Source organism: Trichechus manatus, unplaced genomic scaffold, assembly GCF_000243295.1.
Source record: "Trichechus manatus latirostris isolate Lorelei unplaced genomic scaffold, TriManLat1.0 scaffold00026, whole genome shotgun sequence".
Classification (NCBI taxonomy): Eukaryota; Metazoa; Chordata; class Mammalia; order Sirenia; family Trichechidae; genus Trichechus; species Trichechus manatus.
The window spans coordinates 9,564,858-9,585,113 of NW_004443962.1; the positions used below are offsets into that span (position 1 = coordinate 9,564,858).

The following is a 20,256-nucleotide window of genomic DNA, read 5'->3' on the forward strand; positions in this document are numbered from 1 at the left end:
CAATAAAGATGAATCTGCGAAACCACCGTCCAGCCAAGCAATAGACAAGCCTATAAAATAAGCAATAACACTCAAAACGAATGTGCTCCGTAGAGCAAACAATAATACAAGACCGAAAGGGCAACATTTGCCCAAAAGCAAAGATAAGACAGGAAAGGGTAGGAAAACCGAGGAAAGGAAACGGGGAACCTGGAGTGGAAATGGGGTGTGTGCTGACAGTGTAGGGATTGCAGCCAACGTCATGGAACACTTTGTGTACAACCTGTTGAATGGGAAACTAATTTGCTCTGTTAACTTTCACCTAAAACACAATACTTAAAAAAAAAACCACTCTCAGACTTGGCCACTAATTAGTGTAGGAAACAAAAGGAATGAAAACGAAGAAAAGTATCAGGGTTTTAAGACCGTATGATTGGAAAGATGAGGGTGCTATCAACAGACTCTCAGGAAGAAACTCAAGTTTGATTGAGAATACAAACATTTTAAACATAACAAATTTTAGGCCATGGTAAGGCATGTTTAACATAATATTGAAAATAGTTTCATTTTATTAGTCATTTGTACATCTTTGAAGAAATGTCTATTCAAATCCTTTGCCTATTATTAATTGGGTTGTGTTTTTATTGTTGAGCTGTAAAAGTTCCTTATATATTCTAGATACAATACCCTTATCAGGTATGTGATTTTCAAGTATTTTCTCCCATCGTGAGGGTTATTCTTTTACTTTCTCAATGGTGTCCTTTGACGTACAAAGGTTTTTAATGTTGACACAGCCAAATTTATCTATTTTATTCTTCTGTTGCTGTGCTTAAAAAACCACTGCCAAATCCAAAACCCCTGTTTTCTTCTAACTGTTTTATAGTTTTAGCTCTTAAATGTAGATCTTTGAGCTATTTTTAGTTAATTTTTATATATGGTATTAGGTAGGGGACCGACTTCATTTTTTTGCGTGTGGATATCCAGTTGTCCCAGAACCACCTGTTGAAAAGACTTTTCTTTCCCCCATTGAATTGTCTTGACACTCTTGTTGAAAATCAACTGAACATATGTAAAGATTTATTTCTAGACTCTCAATTCTATTCCATTACTCTATATGTCTGTTCCTATGCTAGAACCACACTGTCTTGATTACTGTAGCTAAGTTGTAAGTTTTGAAATTGGGAATAGTGAGTCTTCCAATTTTTCTTCTTTGTTTTCAAGATCTTTTCGGCTGTTCTCGGTCCCTTGCAATTCAATATGACTTTTAGTATCAGCTTGCCAATTTCTGCCAAGAAAAAGAAAAGGCCGCTGGAATTTGTATAGGGATTGCACTGAATCTGTGTATCAATTTGGGGAGTATTACCATTTTAACAAGGTCCCTGGGTGGCACAAATTGTTTGTGATCAGCTACGAACAGGTTAGACATTCAAATCCACAAGTGGCACTGCAGAAGAAAGGCCTTGCAATCGATCTACTTCCGTTAAGATCACAGCCATTGAAAACCCTGTGGAGCACAGTTCTACTCTGACACATGTGGGATTGCCATGAGTTGGAATTAACTCGATGGTAAAGGGTTTTTTTTTGTTACTGTTGTTGTTTTTTTAACATCTTAACAATATTGTCTTCCAATCCACGAACACGGACTTCTTTCCATTTATTTAGGTCATCTTTAATTTTTTTCAACAGTTTTGTAGTTTTCAGTAAACAAAATTGTCTTCTTAACTTTATTTTCAGATTTTCCATTACTAGTGATACAAATTCAATTGATTTTTATATATTGATCTTACCCTGCTACTTTGCTGAACTCGCTTATTAGTTCTAATAGGTTGTGTGTGTGTGTGTGTGTGTGTGTGTGAGTCTACACACATCACAAAGAGACTGTTTCACTTCCTCCTTTCTAATCTTTATGTCTTTTATTTCTTTTTCTTGCTTAATTGCCCTAGCACAGTGGACATCCTTATCTTGTTCCTGATTTTAGAGGGAATGCTTTCCATCTTTCACCATGAAGTATGATGCTAGCTGTGGATTTTTCGAAGATGTCCTTTATCAGTTTGAGGAAGTTCCCTTCTGTTCCTAATTTGTTGAGTGTTTTTATCATGAAAACGTGTTGGATTTTGTCAAATGCTTTTTCTCCTTCTATTCAGATGATTATGTAGGTTAAGTCTTTCATTCTACTAATATGGTTTACTATGTCATTGTTAGGTGCCATTGAGTCAGTTTATTATATTGATTTTTAAATTTTTAATTGTGGTGAAAATATACATAACAAAAAACATTCACCAATACAATGGCTACGCTTGTAATTCAATAACACCTATTTTATTTTTCATGTTGTGCCATCATTATCGCTATCCTTTTCCAAAATATTCCACCACCACTAACATAACCTCAATGCCCACCGAACAAAAATTTCTCCTTTCTCCCTCCCTCCTACTCCTGGTAACCATTAATAATCTTTAGTTTCTATAAATTTGTCTATTTCATGTAAGTAAGATCATAAAATATTTGTCCTTTTATGACTGACTTAATTTCACTCAGCATAATGTTTTCAAGGTTCGTCCATGTTGTGGCATGCATCAGAAAGTCGTTTCTCTTTACAGCTGCATAATATTTCACTGTATGTATATATCCTATTTTGTTTATCCATTAATCAGTTGATGGACATTTTGGTTGTTTCCACCTTTTGGCTATCGTGAAAAATGCAGCAATGAACACTGGTGTATAGGTTTCTGTTTGCGTTCCTGCCTTCACTTCTTCTGGGTATAGACAGGTGCTGCTTGGTCATATGGTAGTTTTATGTTCAACTTTTGGAGGAACGTCCCAACTGTTTTCCACAGTGATAGTACCATTTTACGTTCCTAGGGAACCAACAAACAAATGGTGGGTGCTGACACCTGTTGTTTTACTTTTTTTTTTTTTTTTGATTTTTTGATTAGTTTTGTTTTCTTTTCCCTCTTTTTCCCTTTTTTTTTTTTTTTTTGATCATTGCCATTCTAATGGGAGTGAGGTGGTTATCTTGTTGTGGTTTTGATTTGCATCTCCCTAATGGCTGGAATCAATGGGTTAGTTTTGGAATGGCTAATGATGTTAAGCATCTTTTCATGTGCTTGCTGGACACTTGAATATCCTCTTTAGTGAACTGTCTGTTCAAGTCCTTTGATCATTTTTTGATTGAGTTGTCTTTTTTGTTTACATTGGTTGAATTTTATATGTTGAACCAACCTTGCATTCTTGAGAGAAATCCCACTTGGTTATGGTGTATAACCCTTTTTATATATTGCTGGATTTAGTTTGCTAGTATTTTGTAGGGGATTTTTGCATTTATATTCATAAGGGACACTGGTCTATAGCATTCTTTTCTTGTGGTATCTTCGTCTGGTTTCAGTATTAGTATCAGGGTAATACTGGTCTCATAGAATAAGTTGGAAAAGCCTTCTTTAAATGTTTGGTAGAATTCACTAGTAAAGCTATCTGGATCTGGGCTTTTCTTCATAGTAAGATTTTTGATTACTGATTACTCTTGTTATAGAGCTATTCAGATTTTCTATTTCTTCTTGAGTCAGTTTTGACAGTTAGTGTCTTTCTAGGGATTTGTCCTTTTCATCTAGGTTATCTAATTTGTCGGCATACAACTGTTCATATAGTATTCCCTTATAATCCTTTTTTATTTCTGTAAGCTCAGTAATAACATACCTGCTTTCATTCCTGATTATAGTTAGAGTTTTCTTTTTCTCTTGGTCAGTCTAGCTAAAGGTTTATCAATTTTGTTGATCTTTTAAAAAAACAACTTTTGGATTTGTTGATTTTCTCTATTATTTTTCTATTCTCTATTTCATTTATTTCTGCTATAATCTTTATTATTTCATTCTTCTCTCTTGCTTTGGATTTAGTTTGCTCTTATTTTTCTAGTTTCTTAAGGTAGAAGATTAGGTTATTGATTTGAGATCTGTTTTTCTTTTTTATAGGAGTTTACAGCTATAAATTTCCCTCTAAACTCTGCTTTCACTGTATCTCATGAGTTTTGGTATGTTGTAGTTTTGTTCTAATTCATTTCAAAGCATTTTCTAATTTTCCTTGTGATTTCTTCTTTGACCCACTGGTTGCTTATGAGTGTGTTGTTTAATTTCCACATATTTGTGAATTTTCCAGTTTTCCTTTCGTTACTGACATTTAATTTCATTGCACTGTGGTCAGAAAACATAGTTTGTATGATTTTGATCTGTTTAAACTTACTGAGACTTGTTTTATGGCATAACATGGGGTTTATCCTGGAGAATGTTCCATGTGCACTTGAAAAGAATATGTATTCTGATGTTGTTGAGTGTTCTATAGATGTATGTTAGGCCTAGATGGTTTATATTGTTGTTCAAGTCTTCTATTTCCCTGTTGGTCATCTGTCTAGTTGTTGTTTTTGTGTGTGTGTGTGTGCTTTAGGTAAAAGTTTACAGAGCAAAATTAGCTTCTCATTAAACAATTAATACATAAATTGCTTTGTGACACTGGTTGTCATCTATTCATTTTTAAAAGTAGCATATTTAAGTCTCCAACTATTCCTGAATTGTCTGTTTTTTTCTTCAGTTCTGTCAGTTATTGCTTCACGTACTTTAAGGCTCTGTTGTTAGGTGCATATATGCTTATAATAGTTATATCTTCCAGGTGGATTGACCCTTTTATCATTATAAAATGTCCTTTTTGGTCTCTAGTAACAATGTTTGTCTTAAAACCTACTTTGTTTGATATTACTGTAGCAATGGTAGGTCTCTTTTGGTTAGTTTGCATGCCATTACCTTTTTTACATCCTTTTACTTTCGACCTATTTCTGTCTTTGAATATAAGTGTGCCTCTGGTAGGCAGCACATAGTTGGATTATGTGTTTTTTAATCCATTCTGTCAATCTCTGCCTTTTGACTGAAGTATTTAACCTATTTACAATTAACGTAATTACTAATAAGGTAGAATTTACATATGCCATTTTGCTATCAGTTTTCTATATGTATTATATTCCTTTTGCTCCTCTATTCCTCCATTACTTCCTTCTTTTGTGTTAAATATTTTCTATTGCACTATTTTAATTCTCTTGTTTCTTCTACTATAGTTTTTTGAGTTATTTTCTTAGTAGCTGTCTTAGGCTGGGTTCTCTAGAGGAACAAAACCAGTGAAGTATGTTTTTATATATATACACACATATATACACATATATATACATACACACACACACACACACACATATATATATACAGAGAGAGAGAGAGAGAGACAAAGACATTTATTTCAAAGAAATGGCTCATGCAGTTGTGGAGGCTGGCAAACCCCAAAGTCATGGGTCAAGCGTCAGGCTGGAGGCTCCTCCTGATTCCCGTGGTTGCTGGAGCTTACGAAGCCAAAATCATTAAATCAGACAGCAGGCTGCTGGCTCATGGGGCTGCGAGAGCTGGCAAATCCCAAAATCCGCAGGTTACGTGGCAGGCTGCTGGCTCACATCCCAAGAACCAGAGGTCAGATGATGACAAGTCAGATGCAGGATCAAGAAAGAGCCAGCTTTGCCAGAACATCCATATATACTGGATGCAGGCCACATTCGCAAGGAAACTCCCCTTTCAACTAATTGGCTGTTCACATCAGATAACAAAATGGAGAATGATTACATAATATCTGCCAAACCAGTGAGAATCATGGCCTAGCCAAATTGACACATAACCTTAACCATCACAGAGGCCACCTGGAGATTTCAATTAAATCAACTTATGACAATCTAAAGGTCCCTTGATGGTATGAGATGTTTGTAATCAGCTGCTATCCTAAAGGTTGGTGATTCAAACCCACTCAGCAGTACCACAGAAGATAGGCCTGGTTATCTGCTTCCATAAAGATTATAGCCAAGAAAATTCTATGGAGCAGTTCTACTCTGTAATTTACACACATAGGGTCGCCATGAGTTGAAATCAACTCAACAGCATCGAGTCTTAGGTGCCTAGGTGGTGCAAACAGTTTGTACTCAACAGCTAATCTAAAGGTTGGCAGTTCAAATCCACCCAGCCATACTGTAGAAGACAGGCCTGGTGATCTGCTTCTGTAAAGATTACAGCCAAGAAAATCCTATGGGGGAGTTCTACTCTGCAACACATAGGGTTCTCATGAGTTGGAATCAACTTGATGGCAACAAACAACATCATCATCACAATGTAGTTTGGATTAATATCAACTTATTTTCAACAGTACACAAAAACTTTGCACCCATACAGCTCTGTTCTCTCCTCCCTTCTCTGTGCCATTATTGTCATACAAATTACATCTTATACATTATAAGCTCATCAATACAGCTTTATAATTGCTGCTTTTTACAGCTGTCTTTTAAACCAAGATAGGAAAAATAACAGTTATAAACTAAAAATACAGTTATGCTTCTTTTATACTTATCTATGTAGTTAGCTTTTCCAGTGCTGTTTATTTCTTCATGTGGATTCAAGTTACTATCTAGAACCCTTTTATTTCAGCCTGAAGAACTCCCTTTATTTCTTATAGGGTAGGTCTGTTGGTGAGAAAGCATCTCAGCTTTTGTTTATATGGAATGTCTTAATTTCTCCTTCACTTTCGAAGGATAGTTTTTGTGCAAAAAGAATTCTTGGTTGACACTCTTTTTCTTTCAGTACTTTGACTAATGTCATCCCACTGCATTTGACCTCCAGATTTCTGATGAAAAATCAGCTGTTAATCTTATGGAGGATCCCTTGTATATGATGAATTTCTTCCCTCTTGCTGACTTCAAGATTCTCTCCTTGTCTTTGTCTTTTCAAAGTTTGATTATAATGTGTCCAGATGTGGATTTTTTTAAGTTCCTCTTACTTGAAGTTTGTTGAGTTTCAGGTGTGTAGATAAATGTTTCTCATCAAATTTGGGATGGTTTTGGCTATCATTTCTTCAGGTATTCTTTCTGCCCTTTCTCTTTTTCCTTTCCTTCTGAGATTATCATTATGGGTATATATTGTTATGTTTGATGGTATCCCACAGGTCTCTGAGGTTCTGTTCATTTTTCTTCATTCTTTTTTCTTTCTGTTCCTCAGACTGGAAAATCTCAATTAACTTATCTTCAAGTTCACTAATTCTGTCTTCTGCCAGCTCAAATTTGCTACTGAGCTCCTCTAATGAATTTCTCAATTATTGTACTTTTCAACTATAGAACATCTATTTGATTCTTTTTCATAATTTATCTTTTTACTGATATTCTCCATTTGTAAGAAATCATTTTCATTTTTTTTAGTCCTTTAGACATGATTTCTTTAGTTCTTTGAAAATATTTTAAATGGCTGATTTCAAGTCTTTGTCTATTAAGTCCAATGCTTGAGCTTCCTCGGGGACAGTTTCTATGGACTTCTTTTTTTCCCTTTTCCTCCTGTTGGTCATACTTTCCTGTTTCTTTGCATGTCTTCTAATTTTTTGTTGAGAACTAAACATTTTGTATAATAAAATATGGTAATACTGGAAGAGTCCCTCCCCTCCCCAGGGTTTTTTGTTGCTGATGTTTGTTGTTGTTTGCTTAGTGACTTTCCTGAACTAATTCTTAAGTCTGTATTCTTTGCCATGTATGGCCACTGAAGTTTGCTTGAGTAGCTTAATGAGTGGATACAGATTTCCTTAAATGCCTTGCACCAATAAATCTCCCAGTCTTTGCTTCTGGCTCTGTGTTTGGGCACTCCTTCAATGCTCTAGCAGGCAGTATACAGTATCTCCTTAACTTTCACTTCCTCTTTGCACAGAGCCTCCAGGTCAGCTTGATGTGAGAGCTTAGGGCCTATGTAGGTATTTCTTCAGCATGCACACAACCCTACTTATGGGTGTGGCCTTGGAGATTCCAAGGAATATGTACGAGCTTTTAAAGCCCCCATGGACATCTCAATCCCCACTGATCCTTTAAGTTTTTTTTGTCAGCTCTTGTCGCTCCAATTGCTATGGCCACCTCAGGCAGCTGAAATGTTAAACAATGTTAAACAACTGCTACTGACTGTTTTTGGCAAAATGCCTCGGGGCTTTTAGGGAGCTCCAAATCCATTATGTCCCCCCCAGTGGCTGTTAGGCTGCTGGTTTTAATGGCCACCACGATCGTGAGGCTATTGTTTTTCAAGGTTAGTTCAGAGCTGGGGAGCAGGGAACGTGAATAGTGTAAATTAGAACACCATAAAGATGGCTGTTCTTACCAAGATTCAGCTGTTAATCTTGAATAAAGACTGCTTGGATTGTTGTAAGACTTTGGTTAATTTCCAGAGTTCTGAAAAAGTTGATTTTGACAATTTTTGGTACTATTCTGTTTTTATAGAGGAGAGAATTTTCAGAAGTCCTTACTCTGCCATTCCTGCTGATGTCCAGAATACTCTTTTGAGAGCATGTTGGCCTGTTTATTCAGATGTATAATATAAACAAAGCTTTCCTAATACATTATAGAATTGATATGAAGGTTAGATGTACAAGTGATATAGAATTATCTGATACCTGTTGGCAGTTTTATTCTCCACAAGCACCTCAATTACTTCCTGAAATATCACCTTCTAAAAATAGCTAGTAGGAACAGGAAAGGAATGCTCTGGCATACACTATGAGAAAAAGGAAGAACTGGTAGGCAGTGTGAAATAAACAATGTTGTTGTTGTTAGGTGTTGTCAAGTCGATTCAACTCACAGGGACCCTATGTACAACAGAACAAAACACTGGTCCTGTGATGTCCTCACAATCATTGCTATGTTTGAGCCCACTGGTGCGGCCACTGTGTCAATCCATCTCGTTGAAGATCTTCCTCTTTTTCGCTGACCCTCTATGTACCCAGCATGAGGTCCTTCTCCAGGGACTGGTCTCCCTGATAACATGCCAAAAGTAAGCTAGACAAAGTCTCACCATCCTCCCTTCCAAGAAGCACACTGGCTATACTTCTTCCAAGACAGACTTGTGTGTTCTTCTGGCAGTCTGTGGTATATTCAATATTTTTCACCAACACCATAAATCAAAAGCATCAATTCTTCTTCAGTCTTCCTTATTCACTGTCCAGCTTTCATATGCATGTGAGGAAATTGAAAATATCATGGCTTGGGTTAGGCACACCTTAGTCCTTAAAGTGACATCTTTGCTTTTCAACACTTTAAAGAGGTCTTTTACAGCAGATTTGCCCAGTGCAACATGTCACTTGATTTCCTAACTGCTACTTCCATGGGTGTTGATTGTGGATCCAGGTAAAATGAAATCTTTGACAACTTCAAAATTTTCTCCGCTTATCAGCTGCTTATTGCTCCAGTCGTTAGGATTTTTGTTTTATTTATGTTGAGGTGTAATCCATACTCAAGGCTATCGTCTTTGATCTTCATCAGTAAGTGCTTCAAGTCCTCTTCACTTTCAGCAAGCAAGGCTGTGTCATCTGCATATTGCAGGTTGTTAATGAGACGTCCACCAATCCTGACACCACATTCTTTTTCATATAGTCCAGGTTCTCAGATTATTTGCTCAGTATGCAGACTGAATAAGTACGGCGAGAGGATACAACCCTCATGCACACCCTTCCTGATTTTAAACCACCTAGTATCCCCTTCTTCTGTTCAAATGGCTGCCTCTTGGACTATGTACAGGTTCTGCATGAGCACAACTAAGTGTTCTGGAATTCCCATTCTTTGCAATGTTATCCATAATTTGTTATGATCCACACAGTCAGAAGCCTTTGCCTAATCAATAAAACACAGGTAAGCATCTTTCTGGTATCCTCTGCTTTCAGCCAAGATCCATCAGACATCAGCAATGATACCCCTCATTTCACATCCTCTCCTGAATCCAGCTTGAATTTCTGGCAGTTCCCAGTCAATGTACTGCTGCAACTGTTTTTGAATTATCTTCAGCAAAATTTTACTCGCATGTGATATAAATGATATTGTTCAATAATTTCCATATTCTGTTGGATCACCTTTCTTTGGAATGGGCATAAATATGGATCTCTTCCAGTAGGTTGGCCAGGTAGCTGTCGTCCAAATTTCTTGGCATAGACAAGTGAGCACGTCCAGCATTGCATCTGTTTGTTGAAACATCTCAACTGGTATTCCATTAATTCCTGCAGCCTTGTTTTTGCCAATGCCTCACCGCAGCTTGGACTTCTTCCTTTAATACCACGGGTTCTTGATCACATTCTACCCCCTGAAATGACAGAACATCGACCAATTCTTTTTGGTACAGTGATTCTGTGTATTCCTTCCATCTATTTTTGATGCTTCCTGTGTCGTTCCATTTTTTGCCCACAGAATCTTTCAATATTGCAACTCGTGGCTGAATTTTTTCTTCAGTTCTTTCAGTTTGAGAAATGCCAAACGTGTTCTTCCCTTTTGGTTTTCTAACTCCAGTTCTTTGCACATTTCATTGTAATATTTTACTCTGTCTTCTCGAGCTGCCCTTTGAAATCTTCTGTTTGGCTCTTTACTTCATCATTTCATCCATTTGCTTTAACTATTCTAAAAGTTCAAGAGCAAGTTTCAGAGTCTCTTCTGACATTCATTTTGGTCTTTTCTTTCTTTCCTCTCTCTTTAATGACCCTTTGCTTTCTCCATATATGATGTCATTACGACTCGTCTGATCTTTGGTCATTAGTGTTAAATGTGTCAAATCTATTCTTGAGATGGTATCTAAATTCAGATGGGATACACTCAAGGTCATACTTTGGTTCTTGTGGAATTGTTTTAATTTTCTTTAGTTTCAACTTAAACTTGTATATGAGCAATTGATGGTCTGTTCCACAGATGGCCCCTGGTCTTGTTCTGACTGATGATATTGAGCTTTTCCATTGTCCCTTTCCACAGACGTAGTCGATTTGATTCCTGTGTTTTCCATTCAGTGAGGCTTACGTGTATATTGCTGATTATGTTGTTGAAAAAAGCTATTTGAAATGAATAAGTCGTTGGTCTTGCAAAATTCTATCATGTGATCTCTGGCATCGATTCTATCACCAAGGCTGTATTTTCCAACTACAGATCCTTCTTTGTTTCCAACTTTTGCATTCCAATCACCAGTAATTATCAATGTATCCTGATTGCATGTTTGAGCAATTTCAGACTGCAAAAGTTGGTAAAAATCTTCAATTTCTTCAATTTTGGCATTAGTAGTTGGTGTGTAAATTTGAGTAATAGTCATATTAACTGGTTTTCCTTGTAGGCATATGGATATTATCCTATCAGGACAGATCTTGAAACATTCTTTTTGATGACAAATGCAACGTCATCACTCCTCAATTCGTCATCCCAGGCATAGCAGACCATGTAATTGCCTGATTCTCAGTCCATTTCAGCTCACTAATACCTTGGATATCGATCTTTATGCATTCCATTTCAGTTTTGACGACTTCCAATTTTCCTAGTTTCATACTTCTTACATGCCACATTCTGATTACTAATGGATGTTTTCAGGGGTTTCTTCTCATTTTGAGTCATGCCACATCAGCAAATGAAGGTCCCGAAAGCTTTATTCCATCTACATCATGAAGGTCAACTCTACTTTGAGGAGGCAGCTCTTCCCCAGTCATATCTTGAATGTCTTCCAACCTGAAGGTCTCATCTTCCAGCACTGTATCAGACAATGTTTCGCTGCTATTCATGAGGTTTTCACTGGTCATTTTTTTCAGAAGTAGACTGCCTGTCTTCCTGGTCTGTCTTAGTCTGGAAACTCCACTGAAACCTGTCCACTGTGGGTGGCTTCGCTGGTATTTGAAATGCTGGTGGCACAGCTTCCAGTATCACAGCAATGTGCAAGACACCATAGTATGACAAACTGACAGATGTGTTGTGGTGAAATAAACAGTACCTTATGGAAAAAACTGGCCTAAATAACTTTAGGGTTCATTATAACAAATTAAAATGAACCTAGACACCAAGATTCACATAAGTCTATGAATAGATGGGAAGAGAGACTATACAGGTGTGACCAATCACAGGAAGACAGAGTTAGAAATAAAAATGACAGAAACAAGTGGTGCTATAAAAAAATCTGATGAGCTCGGATTCTTAAAAGATAGACAGAGAAACATATAAGCAACAATGAAAACAAAACAAAAAATGGAATGAACTTACTTCAAGAGTAACTAAAGTTCATCATGAACCAAGGCTTGGGAAGGGGTTTTATGGTCAAATTCCAAGCAAAAAGAATTACAAAAAAGGGACTCGCTGAGAGCTTAGAGATGATGATATAACATTAATAAATGACCGAGAAAAAAAAAAAGCTAGAACTACTCAACTGTGATTTTTGTTTTCATCTTATTTGGCAAAGGAAGTAATCCTCAAAAAATGTGATCATAAGAATAAATATTATAAAACAAGAACTAAGTACAATATAGGTGCATCAATGTAAGGACTTATTTTAAGCAAATTAATGTTCTGAGCCTCCCTCTCCCAATCACATCCTAAAGTACTGTAAAAAGTTTACAAATATAGCTGCAGTACCACCAGTAGCAATCTTCGGGAAAATTCTGTAGAAATGAAGTAATAGACGACTGTACCAGAAGCGAGAAAATGTCATGATTTTCAAAAACAGAGGTGGAAAGACAGAATTATGGAAAACTACTGACTGGTAAACTTGACACTGATCTCCAGTAATATCTTAGATAAGAATTATGTCACACACAGTTTAGTTTGTGAGCATTGAGAAAAGAAAGCAGGGGTCACTAGGACTTTCATTGAGATTTACCAGAGTTTAGTCATGATGAACTGGCCTCATTCCCTATTTTAATAGGACTAAAGAATTATGCTGTAAACATACTATATCCTACTTTCAGCAAAACATTTCACACAACTTTCAGAATTTTATTTATGTATTTTAGAGCATTTGGTATCTAGTTCAGTAATTTTCTAAAATGTCAGGCTGTTGGTTTGATACCACGTACTCTTTAGTTACATGTCAGCTCATCCTTTACTCAAAGGGGCTTATCGGATAGGCTACGAATAAAAAGACTTGACCTTTGAAGGTCAAAAATGTAGTATAGAGTGAATCTGGCAAATGAAAAACCCTAACAACATATAAGAACCTGTCAATTACATTTCCTAAAGTATGGGCATTTCTTACAATATTAAAAAGGGGCTGCGATGACCAGAAGGCAGTTTCAAGAACGTTTAGTTGGGGGCAATGGTGAGGATGCTTACATAACTCAACCAGAAAGTCAGCTTAATACTGTTGTGCTTATTTCAATCTTTCTCTTCAAACCATTCTGGTTCCAGTTACATTGGAAAGACTGATGCAGTTTGGTAATGCTTCGTAAGTTTTGCATGGTATCTTTGGAAATATCTGATGATGATGAAAAAATGTGAGTAGAACAATACAAGTAGAAGGATTCACAGCTAGCCAACTAAGTGTACTCAGGAGAGCTACGTGCATTTTTTTTTTTTTAAGTCCCTAGCTTAGTGAATTGAACTTGCCAGAGAGTAGAAAAATGATTTGTTGAAAGGAAATGTCAAACTGGAAGTAGTTCTCTGGTTGAGTGCCTTATGAGTCTGTCCTTAATCTAGTTCCAATCAATATTTTAACCAGTGCCTAAAGTTAAAAAAAAAAAAAAGAATCAAAAAGCAAAACAAAATGATTATCAAATTTGTAAAAGACTTAAACTAATATAAACAAGCACAAGCTTGTTTAGTACTTCATCAGGCTGAAAGATAAGCCAAAATCAACAGAATGAACTTCAACAGATAGAGATTAAATTCCACACTTAAACTCAAAAAATCAACTGGAATATAAGGTTAGGAAGCCCTGGCTTGAGGTTACTCTCAAACCAAATGTGAAGGATTGTGTTCAGTCCTGAGTGCCACGTTTGAAGAACGCTAACAAACTAAAGCATGTCCAGAGGAAGCTTCCAGGACTGTGAGGGCTTCAAAATGCCATAGGCTAAGGGAAATGCAGATATTTTAGATGAAGTAGATCAGGCTAAAAGAGATGGAAAGGATTGACTTCACAGAGTTGCTGACTTTACAGTTCTGAAGTGCTATTAGGGAAGAAGGGAGAGGTTAAAGAATAGACAAACCAGTAGGTACTAAAGGGAAGCGGGCTTTAGCTTACTATATAAGGAACATGTAACAGTGATACATGGTACCTTGTAAAACAACGAGATTTTTGTTTTTAAGCAGTTTTCAACCTATCACAATTTTTGAGGGTGAAACTTCTTCTTCAAGAAGGGAGGTTTGAGTAGATAATCATTGAGGTCCTTACATTTTGTTTGACAGTCAAGAACCATGGCCTTGAATGTAGCCATTTTTACATAATGGAAGGCACTTTACATGCCTGTAAACATAGATTACAAAGAAACCATTACTTGTTTCTATAAATTTTTTTTACAAAGAAACCTTCCTAAATATTTTCCTAGAAAGAGATCCTCTGAGATTTCTGTGTGAAAGTATTTTCCTGATTAGTCACCTATCTGGTAGCTTCCTTTATAAGCCACTGGAAGAAAGGATTTCTTTGAACTTCTTCATTTTCTCATGTACTTGGTTTAAAATATTAGAATAAAGTAATTCATGTTCAGGAGTTGAGTTGCTCAGTTCTTATAAAACAATGATTTTTTTAAAAATGAAATAATTGAGATCCAGAACTCACCAGAAGAAATCTTCCCAGCACCTTTATAGTCAACAGAAAATGCAGATGTGACTCCATTGGCTGACCCCAGTTCACACATGGGAACTTGATAAGGGGGCCTCAGCTTGATTTCTATCTGCATGTCAGACAGATTTATCTTTGTTGAAAGAGACCTGGGATTATTATATCGCTGCTTGGTCCTCTGAATGAAGTTATCTATTAAAATAAAAAATAAATTTCCCTGCAGTCATGTGTTAATTAAATCATTTGAGAGTGTGATGTTTATGGACAGTAAATTCTGCAGATAAACAGTTTAATTTGCTATTCGAAACCACTATGCAATCTGTCATGGAATATCTGAACACTCTTCGTGTTTAATGGTTAATGTATCACGGAGTCTTTAGTTTTATACTCTAGAAATTAATAATTGTAAATAAACTAATAGTTTAGCACTACATCAGTATGAGAATATTTTTATTATATCCACTTCAAGGAGTTACAGAAACAAAACAGCTTGAACTTTAAACCACAGTTTTAATTTTTATAGGGATTTTTATCTCATGAAATATTAAGTCTGTCAATACTTATCAGTTGTAATTACACAAGAACATACACTATGTGTTGCATGTTTTCATACATCTGTTCTTATTTACTACTTACACCATTAGAATGTACATTTTAAAGAATAAATTTAGTGAAACCAATGAAAAATATTTCCTACATATCTTCCAAGTAGAAATATATTTTTACTATTTGCAACCTGGTTTAACTTTTCTTCCCCCTCTACATTAGGAATCAAGCAAACTACTGCCCATACGCCAAATCCAGCCTGCTGCCTGTTTTGTAAATAAAGTTTTATTGGAACAGAACCATGCTCATTCGTTTATACACTATCTGGTCCTGTACAGAAAATGTTTGCCATCCACTGTTCTACATGAAGCAGACTATGTAAGATTGTCACATAAACACAAAACTCTGAACAGCTAAGAAACTGTCCCCCGGGATTAATCCTTTGTGCCAATAAGCACAATCCCTTTCACAGCTCAAACACAATTTTTTCTAATAGACATCTTAATCAGGTAAGTAGTTGCCATAATTTATACATCATTTGCCAAATTTTCCTATCAAAAACAAGGCAGCAGAATTTTCTAAGCTTCCCCCTTTGCCCCCCAGTATCAGATGAAAAATTGCTTATGACTGAATGGAGACAGGATAATAAAAAGAAAAAAAAAATCAGGCCCTTACCAAATTCAATGAAACTGTATGGTCTGACAGCAGTATTTGTCTTCATCATGTTATAAGTAGTAATGAACTCCTTCTGAAGCTCATCCAGGAAAGAGAAGGCCAGAACACTGGGGTAATTTTCAGTGCACAACATCATGTAGCTCACTCCCAGAGAGCTAATAAAACTACAGTGTAAAAAACATTGGTTTTAAAATTTCAGATTAAATCAAGGTAATTCACTGCTTCACAAGACTGGTTCTATACACCATAAACTGCTGCTACGGTGGTAATGACGATATGAATATTTATTATATATTCCTGCAAAATTTTTGAAGGAACCAAAATATAGTTTTTAAGTTGTAGTTTAAAAACAGTAGACAAAATGCTAAAAAGCAAGGGAAAGAATATATAAATATACAAGGGTACAGATAAGCTGAAAGTTTAACCCTTTTTCCCAGTGGAACCTAATCCTATTTGAGGCAAGAATCCTTTAGAGTCTGATGAAAGTTACAGACACTCTCCCCAGAAAACATGCCCAAATAACACAACATTTGCACACAATTTTAGGGTGGTTACTGACCTCTTAACATCATCCATTTTGTGAAGTTATATCCTCTGCTTCACACAGTAATGAACCATAAACTATTAGGGAGGGGGGCTGCGGTAATAAGTCCATCACAATAACAAAATAAAATAGGGAAAAGGGAGGATTCTGGCTGACAGCAGAATGCTGAGCACTAACTAGTAAAAGTGGAGGTAGTGCAGGAATTGGAAAAACTCAGGATTTTGTAACCACAATAGTCAAGACTGGATCAGGCAAGGACAATCAACGGATGCTAAATCTAGGAGGGACCACAATGAGTAGGATATCTGCAAGATTTTAAAATGTCTTTCCATGGATTGCTATCAGTTGCAAGGGGAAAATATTAACTGTACAATAGACAATAGACAATACCTTGACCAGGTACTCTAACATCACTCAGGAGGGGCAGATGTACATTATGTGCCCCCAGATGTGGTATCAGAGAAAGACCCATCATCTATGTAGCATTCTAGCCAAAAGTGCACAACCAAAATCTAATCATTTAGAAACATCAGAATGAGGAACAGTCTGTTTAAAAGGTGGTGGGGGGGGGCTGTATTCTTTTAAAATCTCAATGTTGTAAAACAGAAGGCAAAGCTGTGGAAATGTATCAGATCAAAGGAGGCTAAACAGACCTGACGATTAAATGCATACCTGGTCCTAAACTGGATCTTGTACCAGACAAGGAAAAAAAAGGCTACAAAGGACATTTCTGGGTCAATTAACAGAAATGGAAACAAGCAGTAGATTAAAGCATAGTATCAATATTAAATTTACTAAAGCTGTACTGTAGGTTAAATGAGAAAATATCACTAATCTTAGAAAACATACCCTGAAGTGGTTAGGGGATAAAGGAGCATGGTATCTGTAAGTTACTGTCAAATGGTTCAGAAAAAAATAGTGAGAGAGATAAAGAGACATGGGGTGGGGGTAAAAATGAGAAAGCAAATGAGTAAAATGTTAAAAAGAAAAAAAGAAAAAAGGTGAATCTGGATGGTATTATTCGTACTTTTCTTATTCGTGCAACCTTCCTGTAAGTTTGAAATTATTTCCAAATAAGGTAAAACTTAAAAACAAAAGACTGGCTGGGCCAAGATGTCAGAGTAGTATCAGTCTGGAGCAGTCAGACGCTTCTGGTGGACCCTCTTACAAGAAAGACCCGAAAAAACAAGTGAATCAATTATATATGACAATCTAGGAGCCCTGAAGGAGCCCTGAACATCAAAGGCAAAGTTTAGGAACTGGACTGAGTGGCAGGGGGAGGGAGAGACAGTTCAGAAGGATAGAGGAGTTGCCAAACCTGACCTGGCGAGCGCCTGAGTGCTTCAGGCCTGATCAGCTCATGCGTGAGCAGTGAGGCAGGCAAGCAGCGGTCCTCAGGACGTGTATTCCACACTGGGAGAGACCCAGTGGCAGAGGGTCTACTTGGTCACCCAAAACCAGTGAGAAGCAGCCCTCGATCGGCGAAAGATAAGTACTTGCGTATGGCCTACCGCGTGGATCAAAAACATCCCCCTGCGGGAAAAACCTCTCTCCCATTTACCTCCCCGCTCCCTGCTCTGCACTGAGTCCTGGACCAGCTTCAGCAATTGCTGAGTCCCCTGGGCCGGAATTAGGACTGTCACACAACCTGAACCATTCTCCCAGCCTTGGAGAGTGAACAAATTAACAAACAAGGGTAAAAATAACCTGCCAGCTCCCTTAAGCCAGGAACTCAGGGTAGGCACAGCTCCTATGCCTAGGCACAGGCATAAGGGATCCATGGAATTTGAGTGCCTTTCCCCCTGCATAGACTTGTGTGGGCCCATTTCAACAGCATAGGCCCTCATTACCACAGTACAACAGGGTATATACCTAAAGTCTAACTTCAACTGTTTCAAATGTGAAGTGGCAGGTTCGTGACTTATGACACTGCTCTGCCCATTAAGCAGGGTCTTCACCTACCCACATCAGGGGCCTGAGGACTGCTGTCTCCACCCACGCCACCTAGCCACCTGTGATAGGGGCCCATGAATAAGAGGTGTCCCCCAGTCCTTACAGCCAACAGCATTAGGTGCTCCTAGTCCAGCTGCAAAACCCACCCATGTGCTCTAGTGAACAGGGACACGCCTTCCTCCTGGACACTCGGGGTCAGCCATCAGCCCCCTGCCTTTCTCAGAGCGTGTCCCCCTGCTACAGCTAGACGTCTGTGCCTACACCAATCATCCATGCCTGTCTAGGACTGTAAGTGAGAGCCTACACCACACACTTGGCGGCTATCTACTTGGGCACCTGAGTTGAATCCATACACGAGGAGTGGGTGGACTCCTGAGCTCACATACCTAGTGACAGATCTAACCACCTGGTGACAGGACATTAGAGCTTCAAAGGTGCCAATAATCAAACCAGCTCATACGAGGAGCCAATTTGGGCATATCAAAACAAAACAAGAGCCTAGGACACAGTAAGCAAACATAAAATAAATACATATAATAATGATGGCTCGGAGACAACAGTCAATATCAAGTCACATAAACAGGCAGCCCATGATGCCTTCAGCAAGCTCCCGAAATAAAGAATCTAGAAATTTTCCAGAGGAGGAAAATTTCTTGGAATTACCAGAGGCAGAATACAAAAGATTAATATACAGAACTCTTCAAGACATTAGGAAGGAAATTAAGCAAAACGCAGAACATGCAACAGAGAAAATTAAAAAGATTAGAGAAGAGCAGAATGACAAATTTAACAGGCTGTAAGAATCCACAGAGAGACAGCAATCAGAAATCCAGAAGATTAACAATAAAATGTCAGAATTAGACAACTCAACAGAAAGTCACAGGAGCAGAATTGAGGCAACGGAAGTCAGAATTACTGAGAATGAAGATAGAGCACTTGACACCAACTTATCTGAGGAAAAATCAGATAAAATGATTTAAAAAAATGAAGACACCCTAAGAATTATGTGGGATTCTATCGAGAGGAATAACCTGAGTGACTAGAGTATCAGAAGAGGGGAGACAACAGAGAGAACTACTGAAGATTTCTTGGCAGAAAACTTCCCTGATATCGTGAAAGATGACAAGATACGTATACAAGATGCTCATCGAACCCCACATAAAGTAGATCCCAAAAGAAAGTCACCAAGACATATTATAATCAAACTTGCCAAAACCAAAGATAAAAAGAGAATTTTAAGAGCGGCTAGGGATAAACGAAACGTTATCTACAAAGAAGAGTCAATAAGAATCAGCTGGGACTACTCAGCAGAAACCATGCAGGCAAGAAGGCAATGGGATGACATATATAAAGCCTTGAAGGAAAAAAACTGCTAGCCAAGAATTATATATCCAGCAAAACTGTCTCTCAAATATGATGGTGAAATTAGGGCATTTCCAGATAAACAGAAGTTTAGGGAATTTGCAAAAACAAACCAAAATTACAAGAAATACTGAAGGGAGTCCTCTGGTTAGAAAATCAGTAACATCAGATAACAACCCAAGACTGGACACAGGACAGAGCAACCAGGTATCAACCCAGATAGGGAAGTTACAAAAATAAATCAAAGCTAAAACAATGAAAATAGGGAAACAGATGTCAGTATGTAAAAGATGACAACATTAAAAAAAAAAAGAGGGACTTAAAAAACATACTTTGATTTTTCATATGGAGAGGAAGTCAAGGCGACATAAAGAAATAACAGACAGTATAAACTTAGAAAAATAGGGGTAAATATTAAGGAAGCTAACAATCCTACACATCAAAATAAAAAACTAGAAAAATGCAGACTTAGCAAATACAAAATCAATAACAATGAAAAAGATGAAAAGAAAATAAAGAAAAACGACTCAGCACAGAAAATTAAGTGGAACAAAGAAACTGTGAACAACATACAAAAAAAGACATCAAAATGACAGCACTAAACTCATA

At 37.2% G+C, this 20,256-nt stretch overlaps 1 protein-coding gene across 4 annotated transcripts in view; it reads right to left on the reverse strand.

Moving 5' to 3' along the window:
- Nucleotides 1-20,256, reverse strand: part of SEC22A (SEC22 homolog A, vesicle trafficking protein) — a 75,235-nt gene that overhangs the window by 26,205 nt on the left and 28,774 nt on the right. For all 4 annotated transcript variants that reach the window (XM_023728798.1, XM_004373621.3, XM_023728797.1 and 1 more), the window contains 2 exons: nucleotides 15,789-15,952; nucleotides 14,565-14,759 (listed from right to left, as the gene is read on the reverse strand). In XM_023728798.1, the coding sequence (XP_023584566.1) occupies nucleotides 14,565-14,759; nucleotides 15,789-15,952 (359 nt within the window). The remainder of the gene's footprint in view (nucleotides 1-14,564; nucleotides 14,760-15,788; nucleotides 15,953-20,256) is intronic.